General features: G+C 31.0%; 1 protein-coding gene across 50 annotated transcripts; it reads left to right on the top strand.

The window, feature by feature from the left end:
* Positions 1-1,709: 1,709 nt before the first annotated feature.
* On the top strand, positions 1,710-11,716 carry LOC132606541 (uncharacterized). Of its 50 annotated transcripts, none has more exons than XR_009569925.1 (17): positions 1,710-2,004; positions 3,141-3,199; positions 3,537-3,573; positions 3,714-3,773; positions 4,047-4,206; positions 4,297-4,377; positions 4,945-4,997; positions 5,109-5,209; positions 5,322-5,400; positions 5,485-5,607; positions 5,693-5,848; positions 5,992-6,501; positions 6,588-6,730; positions 8,633-8,707; positions 9,628-10,312; positions 11,155-11,199; positions 11,534-11,716. XR_009569925.1 is itself a non-coding variant. In XM_060320105.1 (10 exons), the coding sequence occupies exons 6-10, from the start codon at positions 8,675-8,677 to the stop codon at positions 11,661-11,663; spliced, it is 360 nt and encodes a 119-aa protein (XP_060176088.1). In that variant the 5' UTR covers positions 4,932-4,997; positions 5,485-5,607; positions 5,693-5,848; positions 5,992-6,501; positions 6,588-6,730; positions 8,633-8,674; the 3' UTR covers positions 11,664-11,716. The 50 variants fall into 50 exon arrangements, 2 of the variants coding, with proteins under 2 accessions (XP_060176088.1, XP_060176089.1); XR_009569929.1 differs by having other exon boundaries at positions 1,711-2,004; positions 3,537-3,555; XR_009569933.1 differs by having other exon boundaries at positions 1,712-2,004; positions 4,097-4,206.
* Positions 11,717-17,718: the final 6,002 nt, after the last annotated feature.

The following is a 17,718-nucleotide window of genomic DNA, read 5'->3' as shown; positions in this document are numbered from 1 at the left end:
ATGCTATATAATATGCTCAATATTACATACTGTATACATTAGCACAATATACTTTATATTATTACCGCATATAATATTACAATATACTTGATATATTATTTTTGATGATATAAAAGGTACAAGAATAATTTTCACGTTGAAGTGTGAATAATCGTTACAAATTAATATGAATATTCATGCACTTTCTTAATAGTAACACATTCAAATAATTCCAACAATTTCTTTTAGTCACAAAAATATAATTGCATCTAAGTGAAAAGTAAAAGAATAAAAATCAAAAGGAGGGGGGGAAATAATTCAAAACGAGCTAACAGCTCTATGCATCTAACTTTTTTTTTTTGCGGGGGGGGGGGGGGGGGGGGGGGGGGGGGTTGGGGAAACTATTTTTTAAGTAGGGTTTATACTAGATATTCATTTGCAAATATTCCCTATATGTCTACAATTTTTTGTTTGAAAGAATCTATTTATAATAAATGTCATTTCTAAATTAGAAAATATATATTAATAAAAACTTGAGTTTGCTTTCCTACACAGTGTGGCCCCACGACAGCCTAAGAGAGAGGGATATATTTTGGGAAGGAGTAATTATATTTAATATGCTTTCATTTATTAACTCAAGATTTTAGGAATAGTCATAATTGAGGGAGAATTGATAGCTTTTAAAGTATACCATATAAGTTGTACAATATGTAATATTAAAAGTGGTTGTAGTTTGTATAATTTATTTTTAGAAAAGTTGTACTTATGAAAGTTCCCCATAATTAATTCTATGCGCATAGACAATTTGAATAATTAATACTCCCTCTGTTCACTTTTATTTGTGCAGTATTCTAAAAACATATTTTCACTTTTACTTGTCACTTTTAGCAGATCAAGAAAAAATAATTTTTTCTTGTTTTACCCTTAACATTAATTACTTATTTTCAAATCATTTTACAAGTCCAATGAGACTATACACCAATTAATATGAGTATTATAGTAAAATATATACTTCATTTATTAATTCGTAAGGGGCGTGCAAAGTCAAAAGTGGACAAATAAAAGTGAACAGATGGAGTACATGTATGGACAACGTATGTACTAACTTTGGGCCGTGTGAGCATTTGTATGGTTTTCCCTAGGCTTAGGTCATCTGCGGCCACCTAAACTTGTCCACAGATTCCAGTTAGACACCTCAACTCAGTTTTGTACCTATTGAACACCTAAATCACTCCGGATTTAAACCATTTAGGCACGTTTTGATAATCAATAAAAAATATAAAGTGTGTGAGATACACTTGCGTGACATAGTGACTAATGAAAAGATGACATGTGTCATTTGGGTCTAGAATAATAATTAAAAATGAATTATGGGGAAAAAGAAAAGAAGAACTATTTTTCAGCAAAAAAAAAAAGATTTCATTTTACCCCACCTTCCTCCTTTCCTTTGCTTTTCCCTGAACTCTCTCGCCGGTGGCCGACGTTGTCCCCTTAAAAATGCCGCCTTCTTTCTCTTTTTCTTGTTGCTATTAGATTTGCTTCTTTCTTTTTCTTTTCTATAAGTGTATTTTTTGAAATTTTTAATTATGAATCTTCTTTTCAATAAATAATCCACCACCAATCACCCATGGTTCTTCCCCTCTGCCGCTGCTGACCCTCCAAACCCCTCCGTTTTTTGTCTTTTTTATTTTATTTTTAAATCTGATTATTTTGTGGTCAAAGTTCATTTTTTTGTAGCAGAAGAGAGGGATGGAGATAGAAAAAAAAAATCATGGCATTTCCATTTTATCCGGGGAACAAAGTAACAATGGCGGCAATTGTCGAATTCAAAGAAAAAGAAGGAGGGCATGGTGGTGATGGTGATTTTCAGATATTAAAAAAGATGGTTATTACAGCGGTTGTGGCATCAATGACGATGGCGGCAGCGGCAGGAGGTCGGTGGTGTATGACGGAGAAAATAATTTTATGAAGAAGATGAGATTTTTTAGGAAAATCAACTAAAATTAGACCTTCCACGCGCCTATGGTAAGTGTATGACACACATTTTGCCATGTCACCAAAAAGTGTCTAAATGATTTAAATTCGAAGTGATTTAATGTTCAATAGGTACAAGACTGAGTTGAGGTGTCTAAACGGAATCTGTGAACAAGTTTAGGTGGCCATACATAACTTAACCCTTTTCCCTATATTTTCTGTTTTTATCCTCGAACTTATGGGAAAATAACTAGATTTAGTGAATTGTTATTTGACAATACATTACCTCAAAAAAATTATCCATTTTTATGGATCCTTCCTAAACAAAATTAGACATAGAATTTAATTATTAATATCCTTTATGTCCCGAACAGACTATTAGATGGTAAAATTGGATTGCTTAAGTTCTTTGTTCATTATTTTCCTCTTTAGAGAAAAGTTATAAATAGGGCCCCCTATTTTTTTCCCCGGGAAGAAATAATGAATGCCACCAAGTCATAGTAAAACATTTTGCAACATACTGTTATGATAAAACATTTAGCAAAGTAATTCAATAAAAATTCGCCAATAAGTCTAGTCGCAAAATGTAGCGACAAACAGTGAAATTCATTGTTAAACTATTATTTATGATGATATTATCCACTAACTGAATAGCGCTTTAAATCCATTTTACCAACACTTTTATTATTAGCTTATATAAGCAATTTAATTTCTCTGTCACTAGATCTACCTGATGACCCCTTAAATTGTTCAATTTCTTTCATTTACTTACCTTATGTATTGAGCCTTCAAAATTGCTAGATATGTGACTATTAAACACATACCGGTGACATGACACTTATTGCGAGTTTTACAAGTGCGTGTGTGAAATAGTTCAAGGTTGCACAACACACCAAAAATATTTTTAACTATATTTATTACGACTATTAATAAGTGAAGGTTCCTTGGACGATAAAGGGTAAAACAGTCATTTAACTCAAAATTTCATTCTGATGACTTCATTTGGCTTTTCAATGATACGTGTTTCTAACTTGATTATTTGTGGGACGGCTCGTTTAACCCTCCCAAACCACCGTACACGTGTGCAATTTACTTGGTAATTTAAGTGGTATGACACCTTTCCAAACCATTGTACACGTGTGCAATATTGTTGTCAGACTACTTAATTTGGTCTTTCTTTTTTGTAGAACTTATCATTTGCCTTTCTCCAATTTTTTCCTGATTCTGCTTGCTCTCTCTCTTCCTGGTGAGTTCTTCTGCCTACTTGGCTCTTGGTTTTTAATTTTTTGGGTTCCCTAATCCTTTTTTTTTTCTTATGTGCTTGTTATCCGATTATGGTCTTTTTTCCCAATTTCTCTTACGACTAATTCAGTTTTCTCGCTATTCAAAATGGGTGAATACCAAGAAAATGGTTTTCCATTCGACAAAGATAGTAAAATGGAGGTTATCTTTTGTGTTGACTCTAATTTTTGTTTTCTCTTCCCGCTCATTTATTTATTTATTTTATTGGTTTTATTTCTGACTTTCTGCTTGCTTCAGAAAAGGCAAAATTCTAAATATTTCCTTCTCTTGTGTTTTGTTAGGCCATACTTGTGTTTCAATGTGAGTATAATTTTTGGGGTTAGTGTTTTCTGATTTTGACAGAGTTATTCTTTCTGCCGAGAATTTGTCAACTTCTGTTCCAAGTTTTCGGGTCTGTGCTTTGTTTTGTCACTGAGTTACATATTTCTATTAATGGTTGTGCAATTTCCATTTTACAGGCTTTTGAAATTGAAATTTGCTCTACGTGTTGAAAGCAGTCAATACCCCGGCTATAGGAGGTAATTTCCGCTGCCCTAATACTATGTTTCCAGCTATATCCATATTTTATTACTATTTTTTATTTTTAATTGTATGGGTGTGTGTGCTGTAGCAATATATTAAATTTTAACTATGATAAAAAAAATTGTTTAACCAATGAGAATACAATTTCCTATTCGACTATGTTTTGCTATGACTATAAATAAAGCTCAAGGCCAGACATTAGATTCCGTAGGAATTTATTTACGTGAACCTGTCTTTTCACACGGTCAATTTTATCTTGCTTTATCAAGAGCAAAAAGTTCAGGCTATGTAAAAATGTTAATCCGCCCTGCAACAGCAGACGACCCTGATGACCATTCTACCTACAATATAGTGTATAATGAAATTATCCACAAAGCATTCTCTTAGGACTTTCGAAGAGCTGAGCTACTAACTACTGATACAACATATGTAAGTTATTAGTTGCATTTATATTTTTCATCAGCGTTGCTCCCTTCATCATGCTCTTTCATTGTTTACCCCACTTAAATTATTTTTCAGGGTATAAAAAATATATGCAAACCAGCGGAAGGTTCTCACCGAAAGATAAAATATTTGAACATAATCTTTCAAGATGAACAGGTACTTCCTTCTTTTGGCAAAATCAATTGTTTGTGTCTTAAGTATACATAACATTTCTAAATCAATTGCTTACATTGCCTGTGTATGTCTCTTCCGCTATTCCCTTATGAATCGCTCACAGAAAGACCAGATAAAAGCTATTGTTTACGGTGATTAAATCCCCTGTTATAAAGACTTGTTCAAACTGTTCCATACCTATTTGATAATGGGTGCGCGCATACAAGTACCACATTTGAGATGTGAAAGACCTTTGCATACGTTTGAGTGGGTTATCGACAAAAAAACCATAGTTGAGCCAATTGAAAAAGATAGCCCAGATGAGGATGAGTTGCCACCACCCACAAAGCTGAATCTTACGTCATTGTGAGACATCAATAATCAGGCCTCCCAATCTACCAAAGAACAGCTTAAGGACACAGAATTTAGTATGATTATTTTACTTCTTTTATCACTAAATATGCACTTTAACACAGGCTGTTAAACTATCTTTTCACACATTCGTTTATTGAATACAAATTGTTTGCCAATAGATGTACTCACAATTGTTGTCCGTTGCTTCCCACCAAGGTTTGTTGCAAAGGTGCAGAAAAGATTGCAAGAACTCATTCCATCGATACCGAGTAAGTGCATTTGCAAACTTTTCAGAATCCTTATTGTCTTACAATTAAAAATATACAACATATTTACCATTTTAAAGTAACAGCAAACAAACTTTCACCTTCACACTCTAGGAAGAGGCTATTATTGAGGACGAAGGCAGGAAACTCCTTAGCCAATTCCAAGAACGTCCTATCATCTTTTGCCAGGAGTATTGGGGTATCCAAGTACAATAGTAAGCTAAAAGAGGAACATAAGTTTGTATCTCATAAATAAAATATTATTGCAATTAATATAGATACATTACTTTGTACTTTGTTAAATAAAAGATCATGTAATTAATGTAGGTATATCGTTGACAACAAGATTTAACACAACAATACAAATTGATCCACCTTATTCCCAATGCCCACAACTGCACACATGGTATTACATTACTCCAGCCTATATTGTCCTTCATTCTTCCTAATTATTATTATCCTAAAGTTTTTAAATTTTTCCCCCGAATAGGGTCACGGAAAATAGAGAAATGCTTGCTTCTTTCAGTATGAGGAGCACATCTGAATCTGGATCTCTTATCAGTGTTTAGATGAACAAATTGTGCCAATTGCAAATGTTCAATGACAACAGGACGTTAGTATAATTTCTATTCAGATAATTCATAATTTCTGGCTGTACTTATCCTTATAATGATTAGTCTCATTTTCTTTTAACGCAGGGGCATTCCTTCTCCATTGAGGCAAAAGTATCGCTTCCAAATAAACTCAAAAGTTGCTATGTTTTACTATGTCCCAACTGCAAGCAAGAAGTGAAGTTTAATAAAAAGAAAGTTTCAGCGTACGACTTGTAAGCAACAAAATATGTTGATTCCCAGGTACTTTTACCTCTAAGTTTACACATATGTCCATACCACTTACTTCATCCAAAAAAAGCTTACACATATGTCCAAACACAATGTTTACTACAATCTTTCTGTTCCTATAAAAAAAATTGTCTTTTGAACATATACGCTTGCAGATGCCGATTTGATGTGAATCTCCAAGATGCCTCCGGCTCAACAATTGGGATAATTATGGACAAAGAAGCAGAAAAATTATTATCCCTTACCACAGAAGAGATTTACAACCTTGCTTCAACTGAGTTATGCTGAATAATTTACACATGCTCACTTTGCAATTGAACAAACAAAAAGCTAAAATAAATTTCTCCCCAGGATGAGTTGCTACCAATGCAGAATATTCAAAGCAGTCGGAATCAGAACTTTTATATAATTCAAGTGAAAAAATCATTCTCCCGCACTTCTCAAGCAACATTTGGGAAATTGTACATTTTGTCCTGCACTGAAAAAGGAAACATGGTACATTCTCTCCCTGAACCACCAAAAACTGACATTGAAGAAGGCGGCAAAAGGAAAAAGAAACATTTGATTTCCTTTGATGAAGAAACAAAAGTACCAAACGAGCGACGTCACTCGCTCAAGCTGAAACAAAAACTGGAGCCAACAACTCCAGTTAAAATGAAATAAAGGTCATTAAAAAGTTCTCTTTCTCATTCTTTATAATCTTCAAATATATTGTACCTTGTTTCATTCTTTCTGGTAAATACATTTGCAGGGTAACCAACTTTCTTTTGCAATCACTTTTGGCTTTTGCGGAACAGTTCTTTTGCAGGGAAATCAATTCCATTTTGCAGCTTGCTTTTGACTTTTTGTGTTACAACTAGATATTCCGACGACATTTACATCCATCAAACAAAGGTAATAAATATTACATTTGTTCAACTAATCTTAATTTGTTTTGCGCAGTTTACTGCTTTCTTATTTCTGGGTTTCTGTTCCTTTGAATCTATTTATTTATTTATTGTATACTTATTAAGGCAAACGGAAAAAGCTTATACCATGCTGCAAGTGTTGTTTCTTTCCTTTGCTAGACTTCTTTGCTTGCAACAATTTTTGTACATGACAAAAGTGCAAATTGATTTTAACTCATTCAACCTATCTGGTTTCATTTTCCTTATTGCTTGCCAGTAGATTGGTGCCTATCTTCTAAAAAAGGTATGATAATAGAAGACGAAGAACTTTATTCATACTATAGTCTCCATGATGCAAAGAAACTTTCCACACTTCTCTTCTTAGAAACTTCCTATTATTGAATTTTAAGTATTAAGTATTTATGAAGAATGAAGTAGACTCCAGCAAGAGCAAAAAGAATATAGCAAAAATTGTACCTTCCCGTATCTATTCTATTTGTTATGATCAAAGCCAAGAGATCCAGCCTTAATCCAGTTAACAGATAAGTTTCTGTTTTAAGATAAACATAGACGACTCATTTTTGCTATGCTCTTCCTATTTTACCAAACTTCGTCTATTATGCAAAGTTTTTCTAATCATTCTTTAGAACTATATTACAGTACATCTTTGCAGACTGTAAATCTGAAAGGGAAATTAAGGCTTTTGATACTAGGATCACAAAACAAGGACTAAAAAGGAAAGAAAAAGGTGAGGTAAAATCTGAAACTTAGATGGAAGAAAGTGTCATCGGCCTTGAACTACTATTTGAGTGTCTAAAGGTTCCTTGAAGTGGATGTAGACATGAGAAACTTCTGGTAGTCAAGAAGTGCTTTCAACTATTAGAGTACGTACGCTTTAGCGGTCACTGATACTTTTTCGAGCTTTAACTTTGCTGTTTATCGATTTGGTTGAAAGATACAGACTTGATCAATAATTGCTAAATTCAAGTTTTAAATGAACATGACTTCTCTATTATTAATCATATTGAATTATTTCTAAGAAATTTTATTTATTGCAAACTATTAATCACTTGACGATCGGTGGAAGACAAGATGCGGGAAATGCGACTGAGATGGTTTGGACATGTGAAGAGGAGAGACATAGATGCCCCAGTGCGGAGGTGTGAGAGGTTAGCCATGGATGGTTTCAGAAGAGGTAGGGGTAGGCCAAAGAAATATTGGGGAGAGGTGATTAGACAGGACATGACGCAGTTACAGCTTACCGAGGACATGACAGGTGTGGAGGACCCACATTAGGGTAGAAGGCTAGTATATAAGTCTCGTTATCTTTCCTTATTAGTAGGCGCATTAGCGCATTATAATTTCTTGTGCTTTGATTTATGTTATTATTTGCTACTTTCTGTACTTTGATTACTCTATTTTATCTGTGCCGCTTTCGTGATTTGCATTTCCATATCGCTTTGAATTCCTTGATTATTCTGTTTTACTGTGTCGCTTGCATTATTTCATTGCAATATCGTTTTAAATCTTTTAACCTTATCTGACCCCCTTTTTATGCTTCTATTGAGCCGAGGGTCTCTCGGAAACAGCCATCCTACCTTGGTAGGAGTAAGGTCTGCGTACATTATACCCTCCCCAGACCCCAAGATGTGGGATTTCACTGGGCTGTTGTTGATGTTGTTGTATTAATCACTTGACGACTTCGTTAAATATTAGTCCAGGACAAAAAACTTCATGAGACTGATACTGCATTTGGCCAGCTTAGGTATTACTGCACTGTCAGACAAGGAAGATTCATATTTCATGCATAAATTTATATATCTTCTCCATCATTTCTTAATATCGTGGTATGAAGTGTCCTACATGAGCTGCACATTTTAATGACAGGAGAATGCCATTTTTGTTTCAGGTTCTTTATATGCGTACCACAGCCGACATGCTTTGAGGAAGAATGCAGGGAAATAGACAAGAAAAATCTACAAAGGTAATTAACAAGCAAAAATATTCTCGACTTCATTTGCTTCTCTTCGATGGAAGTTTGATTTTCTCAGAATGTATCTAAATTTTTGGCCTAATACTTCTGATGATAATTGATTATGATTGATTCAATCTCTGATAGAAAAGATAAACCTTGGTCATTAATAATTTCAGAATTGTTGCACGTATCCTCGACTTTCTATGTTTAAATCTACCAAAATGGACATCATGTACTTCTCCAGGATAACTATTATCTCAGAAAATTCAGGCCATCTAAATTTTTGGCTTCACAAAATGAATGTATTAGTTGTTACTTGTAACTTCGTATGCTTGGTCTTCCTTTTTCAAGTAATACCTAGATGCATCACGTGCTGCCAACAATAGCTGCTACAGTCCAATTAGATTTACAATGTAGTACTATAACTTTGTTCCACTATTGAATGTACATAATGTGAGGCATATTACGTTAATTTTATTTGATGGTACTGCTTCCTTTCTTTTAACTCCTACTAAACAGTTAAAACAAATAGGGAATTATCTTCCCGAAGTCAGATCTCTTTTGCATAATATGTTACCAAAATGCCCGTGCCTTGCACGTTGCTTTGCTTCTTCTAAAAATGGAAATGATTAGAAATGACTTTTCTTGAGAATTTGATACTAGGATCACAAGACAAGGACTAAAAAGGAAAGAAAAAGATGAGGTAAAATCTGAAACTTAGATGGAAGAAAGTGTCATCGCCTTGAACTACTATTTGAGTGTCTTAAGGTTCCTTAAAGTACTAAACAATTAAAACAAATAGGGAATTATCTTCCCGAAGTCAGATCTCTTTTGCATAATATGTTACAAAAATGCTCGTGCCTTGCACGTTGTTTTGCTTCTTCTAAAAATGGAAATGATTAGAAATGGCTTTTCTTGAGAATTTGCAGGGCGCGCTTCTGCGGGAAATTAAGGCTTCTGATACTAGGATCACAAGACAAGGACTAAAAGGAAAGAAAAAGATGAGGTAAAATCTAAAACTTAGATGGAAGAAAGTGTCATCGGCCTTGAGCTACTATTTGAGTGTCTAAAGGTTCCTTGAAGTGGATGTAGACATGAGAAACTTCTGGTAGTCAAGAAGTGCTTTCAACTATTAGAGTTCCTATGCTTTAGCGGTCACTGATACTTTTTTGAGCTTTAACTTTGCTGTTTATCGATTTGGTTGAAAGATACAGACTTGATCAATAATTGCTAAATTCAAGTTTTAAATGAACATGACTTCTCTATTATTAATCATATTGAATTATTTCTAAGAAATTTTATTTATTGCAAACTATTAATCACTTGACGACTTCGTTAAATATTAGTCCAGGACAAAAAACTTCATGAGACTGATACTGCAGTTGGCCAGCTTAGGTATTACTGCACTGTCAGACAAGGAAGGTTCATATTTCATGCATAAATTTATATATCTTCTCCATCATTTCTTAATATCGTGGTATGAAGTGTCCTACTTGAGCTGCACATTTTAATGACAGGAGAATGCCATTTTTGTTTCAGGTTCTTTATATGCGTACCGCAGCCGACATGCTTTGAGGAAGAATGCCGGAAAATAGACAAGAAAAATCTACAAAGGTAATTAACAAGCAAAAATATTCTCGATTTCATTTGCTTCTCTTCGATGGAAGTTTGATTTTCTCAGAATGTATCTAAATTTTTGGCCTAATACTTCTGATGATAATTGATTATGATTGATTCAATCTCTGATAGAAAAGATAAACCTTGGTCATTAATAATTTCAGAATTGTTGCACGTATCCTCGACTTTCTATGTTTAAATCTACCAAAATGGACATCATGTACTTCTCCAGGATAACTATTACCTCAGAAAATTCAGACCATCTAAATTTTTGGCTTCACAAAATGAATTTATTAGTTGTGACTTGTAACTTCGCATGCTTGGTCCTCCTTTTTCAAGTAATACCTAGATGAATCACGTGCTGCCAACAATAGCTGCTACAGTCCAGTTACATTTACAATGTAGTACTATAACTTTGTTCCACTATTGAATGTACATAATATGAGGCATATTACGTTAATTTTATTTGATGGTACTGCTTCCTTTCTTTTAACACCTACTAAACAATTAAAACAAATAGGGAATTATCTTCTCGAAGTCAGATCTCTTTTGCATAATATGTATGTTGCTTTGCTGCTTCTGTTTCTTGAGAATTTACAGGGAGCTTCCGTTTGTTCGATAATATTGTGCTTACCTCTGTTTTGCTTTCTTTTCTTACTGCTGTACATTGTATTACGTTTAGCTCTTTGCTTTGCAAGGGTTGGTGTTTTACCATCACTTTCCTCTAATCTCTACATTTCTCTTTTCATTCTTCTGGTCTTTGACATGTAAAACATTCCAACTTAATGTGTTAAGTTCCAGTTTCCTATCATGATTTAGACTTATGTAATACTTTGCAGGTTTATCGGGATACTGTGCAACCAATTATTCCTATTATCTTTCAGGTTTGTCTGTATTTGTTTACATGTTTGTTTCAACTTTTTAATTTGGGCACTCATTTATTTTTCTAATAGTTAATATAATGTGCTCAATTATCTCCCCTCCTTTAGATAATTGCTACTCAATTAACTTGGTTTTGGTTTCATTCTTGACCTTTTAATTTGGACAACTCTTATGATTTGTTAATAGAATCCTCATTCTGCTGCATGATTTTGAACTTTTATTCCAACTCTCTCAAAGATTGATGGTATACCTTAAACATTGCATTACAATTTGATTGTATTAGTTGTAACCTGAAGCAATTCTTATCTAACTTTGTATGATTTCTCTCTTTTCCAGTTCATACCCAGATGCAATTTCCACAGCCGACAACAACTGGTTGAATCCAGATTGCACCCGCTTACACCAAGAACATCAAGAATTTCACAGCTTTTCTCTTTCTAGCAAGCTTGGCAATGTAATAATATAACTTTGTTCCACACAATATGAAGCATATTATGTTATGAGTAATATTTAACTTGATGGTACTGGTTCCTTTTTTTTTTTTTGTTAAACTCCTACTAAACGAATAAGGAAGTACCTTGCAAAAGTTTGACCACTTTTATATAACACAGGCTCAGGCCATCTAGTTATTACTATATATAAAGGTGGGTTTGGGCACTTTTTCGTCGTCCGTTTGTGGGCTCAAAAAAAATTGTGGGCTCACATATTTTAAACAACTACTAATATTTTAAAAAAAATTGTGGTCCACATATTTTAAGCAACTACTAATATTTTAAAAAAAAATGTGGGCCCCATATTGAACACCAACCAGTAATAAAAAAAAGAGAAGAAAAAAGTGGAACCCACCACATCCGAACTCATGGGAAAAAAAAAGTGGATCCCATATTAACAAAATCAAGCAATATTAAAAAAAAGAAGTGAATCCCATATTAAAAAAATAAATAATGTTAAAAAAAATGCTTAGAAAATCAAACAATTAAATCAATAATGATGGATTCATTGACACATGCGTATCAACCCATTAGAGGGAGCAAATGAAATTATTGTACAGCAACATACTTAAAATACAAAAATGCTTAGAAAATCAAACAATTAAATCAATAATGATGGATTTATTGCCACATGCCTATCAACCTATTAGTGGGAGCAAATGAAATTATTGTACAACAACATACTTAAAATACTTATATATATATATATATATATATCCGTTTTCCAATTTTTGAAAAAAAAAATTGTGGGCCCATATAGCCTGATGGATTCATTGCCACATGCGTATCAACCCATTAGACGGAGCAAATGGAATTATTATACAACAACATACTTAAAATACAAAAATGCTTAGAAAATCAAATAATTAAATCAATAATGATGGATTTATTGCCACATGCGTATCAACCCATTAGTGAGAGCAAATGAAATTATTGTACAACAACATACTTAAAATACTTTTTAAAAAGAAAAGTGTGGTCCCCATATTAAACACCAATCAATATTAAAAAATTTAAAAAAACACCAATCAATTAAGCATTTTTTTTAAAAAAGTGTGGTCCCCATATTAAACACCAACCAATATTAAAAAAAAAAACACCAACTAATATTTATTTATTTTTAAAAAAAGAAGTAAATAAAGTGGAACCCACCATCTCCAAACTCACGGGAAAAAAAAAGATGGACTCCATATTAACAAAATCAAGCAATATAAAAAAAAATGAATCCCATATTAAAAAAAACAAACAATGTCAAAAAAAAGAGTGCAGACTTTGTATTCGTAGCAAACACTATTATAATAAAGTTTTAGCTACGGAGTACAAACTGCAATGTTATATTAATCGTGTTTTGAACATAGTATCCCATATTGACAAAATCAAACAATATAAAAAAAAAGTGAATCCCATATTAAAAAAAACAAACAATGTCCAAAAAAAAGTGCAGACTTTGTATTAATAGCAAACACTAATATAATAAAGTTTTAGATACGGAGCACGAACTATAATTTTATATTAATCGTGTTTTCAACATAGTATATATATATATATATATTATATGCATAAAAATAGTGCAAACTAGTAATGTCCAAAAGGGTGGGCCCCATACTAAACAACACCAAGCAATATAAAAAAAATAATAAAAAAAGAAACTATATAAAGCATGGGTTTAGACCCATACTTCGACGTCCGTTGTCCCTTAAAAAAACGGGGGTGGGCCCCATACTAAATAACACCGAGCAATAAAAAAAAAAGGAAGAAAAAAATGGAACTCACCATCTCCAAACTCATGGGAAAAAAAAAGTGGACCTCATATTATCAAAATTAAGCAATATAAAAAAATAAAAAAATAAAAAGTGAACCCCATATTAAAAAAATATAATGTTAAAAAAAAAATTCAGACTTTATATTCGTAACAAACACTAATATAATAAAGTTTTAGATACGGACCACAATCTACAATGTTATAGTAATCGTATTTTGAACATAGTATATGTATATATATTATATGCATAAAAATAGTACAAACTAATAATGTCCAAAAAAAAAAAAGTGCACCCCATAAAGGGTGGACCCCATACTAAACGACATCAAGCAATATAAAAAAAAAGTGGATCCCACCATCTCCAAACTCACGGTAAAAAAAGTGGACCCCATATTAACAAAATCAAGTAATATAAAAAAAAAAAGTGAACCCCATATTAAAAACAAATAATGTCAAAAAAAAAAGTACAGACTTTGTATTCGTAGTAAACACTAATATAATAAGGTTTTAGATACGGAGTACAAACTACAATGTTATATTAATCGTGTTTTGAACATAGTATATATATATATATATAGTGCAAATTAATAATGTCCAAAAAAAACAGTGTACCCTTATTAAAAAATCAAACAATATTCATGTAATTTCCAATGTATCTCATTAAGTCAATAATGATAAATTCATTACCACGTGCGTGTCAATCCATGAAATTGCTTTTCTTCAAAAGGTTAAGTAGTCAAACCATACAATATTTTTTTCTTTTTTTATATTAGCGTGAGATCTAATCTAGATATTAAACTGTTGTATTTGCTATTCCGCCATGTCATTTATTTGTTATGTTTACTAAAATAAATATACTTAAAATATTTATATTTTAAAATAAGATAGAATTTAATTACTTTTTAATTTTTATTCTTACTCTAATAAATATGAAAAGAAATTAATGTCGTAAAAAAATATATCAAATGATGAATAAGGTAAATTAGTCAAATTATAATTCTAATCAACGTTTTCTTAAAAAACCATGCAAAAGACAACATGACAAGTAAAATGAGCTAAACCGAGAATATTTGCTAAAAATTAAAAAATAGTATTTCTTCGTTTAAATAAAAAATAAATTTCTACTTTGTTTCGTTTTAAACATGTAAAATTAATTTAATAATTTGAATTAGAATTATCCAAATCAAAATTTGATAAAAAATAATAAGTATTTTACACCTTTAAATTAATCAAATTAAAATTGAAAGTATCAACTGATGCTTAAATATTGCTATTGTTTTATCTCAAAGAGAAGAAAATAGTTTCATTTTAAACAAGTCTTCTCTTTTAAAAAATATTAATAAATTTGCCGATTTTGTGTTCATAGCAAACATTAATATAATAAAATTTAAGATATGGAGCACAAACTACAATGTTATATTAATCGTGTTTTGAACATAATATATATATATATATATATATATATATATATATATATATATATATATATATATATTGTTATCACTATTAAAAAACAACTACATATATATAAATGCACTATAATCTAAAGTGTTGGGCCCGTGCGCAGCACGGGCATAGGCCGTCTAGTTTCTTTTTTCTAACTATTTAGAAGAGCCGGTTGAGCACCTTTTTCGTCGTCCAACCGGCTCCTTTTTGGTCGTCATTCCAAGTTTAAAAAAATAATAATTATGAGCCTCATATATATTAAAAAATAACTAATATTTTAAAAAAAATTGGCCTCCATATTAAACACCAACCAATATTAAAAAAAAAAAAAAGAGAAAAAAAGTGGAACCCACCACATCCAAACTCACGGGAAAAAAAATGGACCCCATATTAACAAAATCAAGCAATATTAAAAAAAAAAAAAAGGTGAATCACATATTAAAAAACAAACAATGTTAAAAAAAAAAGTGCTTAGAAAATCAAACAATTAAATCAATAATGATGGATTCATTGCCACATGCGTATCAACCCATTAGTGGGAGCAAATGAAATTATTGTACAACAACATACTTGAAATACTTATATATATAAATAAGATAGAATTTAATTACTTTTTTATTTTTTCCTTACTCTAATAAATGTGAAAAGAGATTAATGTCATAAAAGAAAAAATACTATTAAATGGAGATCAAATAATTAATAAGGTAAATTAGTGAAATTATAATTCTAATTGACGTTTCCTTAAAAAATCGTGTAAACAACATGACAAGTAAAATGAGTTAAACAAAAAATATTTACTAAAAATAAAAAATAGAAGTTCTTCATGGACCCATATTAAACACCAACCAGTATTAAAAAATTAAATTAAATTTTGGGTTCCATATTAAACACCAACCAGTATTAAAAAAAAAAAAAGTGGAACCCACCACATCCAAACTCACAGGAAAAACAAGTGGACCCCATATTAATAAAATCAAGCAATATTAAAAAAAAAAGTGAATCCCATATTAAAAAAACAAACAATGTAAAAAAAAATGCTTAGAAAATCAAACAATTAAATCAATAATGACGGATTCATTGCCACATGCGTATCAACCCATTAGTGGGAGCAAATGAAATTATTGTACAACAACATACTTAAAATACTTATATATTAAAATAAGATATAATTTAATTACTTTTTTATTTTTTCCTTACTCTAATAAATGTGAAAAGATATTAATGTCATAGAAGAAAAAATACTATTAAATGGAGATCAAATAATTAATAAGGTAAATTAGTGAAATTATAATTCTAATTGACGTTTCCTTAAAAAATCGTGTAAAAAATAATATGACAAGTAAAATGAGTTAAACAAAAAATATTTATTAAAAATTAAAAAATAGAAGTTCTTCATGGACCCATATTAAACACCAACCAGTATTTAAAAAAAAAAAGAGAAGAGAAAAAGTGGAACCCACCACATCCAAACTCATGGGAAAAAAAAAGTGGACCTCATATTAACAAAATCAAGAAATATTAAAAAAAAAAATGAATCCCATATTAAAAAAACAAACAATGTTAAAAAAAAAAGTGCTTAGAAAATCAAACAATTAAATCAATAATGATGGATTCATTGACATATGCGTATCAACCCATTAGTGGGAGCAAATGAAATTATTGTACAACAACATACTTAAAATACTTATATATTAAAATAACATAGAATTTAGTTACTTTTTCATTTTTCCCTTACTCTAATAAATGTGAAAAGAGATTGAATGTCATAAAAGAAAAAATAATATTAAATGGAGATAAAATAATTAATAACGTAAATTAATGAAATTATAATTCTAATTAACGTTTCCTTAAAAAACCGTGTAAAAAATAACATGACAAGTAAAATGAGTTAAACAAAAAATATTTACTAAAAATTAAAAAATGGAAGTTCTTCATTTAAATAGAAAATCAAATTTCTACTTTGTTTCATTTTAAACATGTAAAATTAATATAATAATTTGAATTATAATTATCCAAATCAAAATTTGATAAAAATAATTATATGTATTACTTTACTATTACTACTATATAGAAGATCCGGTTTATAGAGGCAAGATCGTCGTCCGTGTTCGGTCCTACATTTTCATTTAAGGGCAAAAAAATCCTTTGTGGTCCCATCCACTTTTTTATTTAAGGGTAAAAAAATGACGTTTTATATTTTATATTACCAACTCTTCTAAAAGGTAGATAGAAATACTTTATTATATTTCTATTTTTCGGCTATATAGAAGAATCGGTTTATCCATGCTTCGTCGTCAGTCACTCTTAAAAAAAAAAGGTGGACCCCACCCTCTCCAAACTCATGATAAAAAAGGTGGACCCCACCCTCTCCAAACTCATGAAAAAAAAGTGGATCCCATATTAAAAAAAAAAAAGGCAACGTCAAAAAAAAAAAAAAACGTGCACCCTATATATTAAAAAATTAAACAATATTCATGTAATTACCAAAGTATCCCCATCAAGTCAATAATAGTGGATTCATTGCCACATGCATATTAACCCATTAGTGAGAGCAAATGAAATTATTGCAAGCAAAAAAACATGGACTCCATATTATTACTTTTCTTCAAAATATTTAATTGTTGTATTTGCTATTCCGCCATGTCATTTATTTGTTATGTTTACTAAAATAAATATACTTAAAATTTATATATTTAAAAAATAAGATACAATTTAATTACTTTTTTATTTTTATTCTTACTCTAATAAATGTGAAAAGAGATTAATATCAAATGAAGATCAAATAATGAATAAGGTAAATTAGTCAAATTATAATTCTAATT

This window comes from Lycium barbarum, chromosome 8 (genome assembly GCF_019175385.1).
Source record: "Lycium barbarum isolate Lr01 chromosome 8, ASM1917538v2, whole genome shotgun sequence".
NCBI lineage: Eukaryota > Viridiplantae > Streptophyta > Magnoliopsida > Solanales > Solanaceae > Lycium > Lycium barbarum.
Note: the sequence above shows the minus strand (reverse complement) of the source record. Positions and strands in the feature narration are given on the sequence as shown.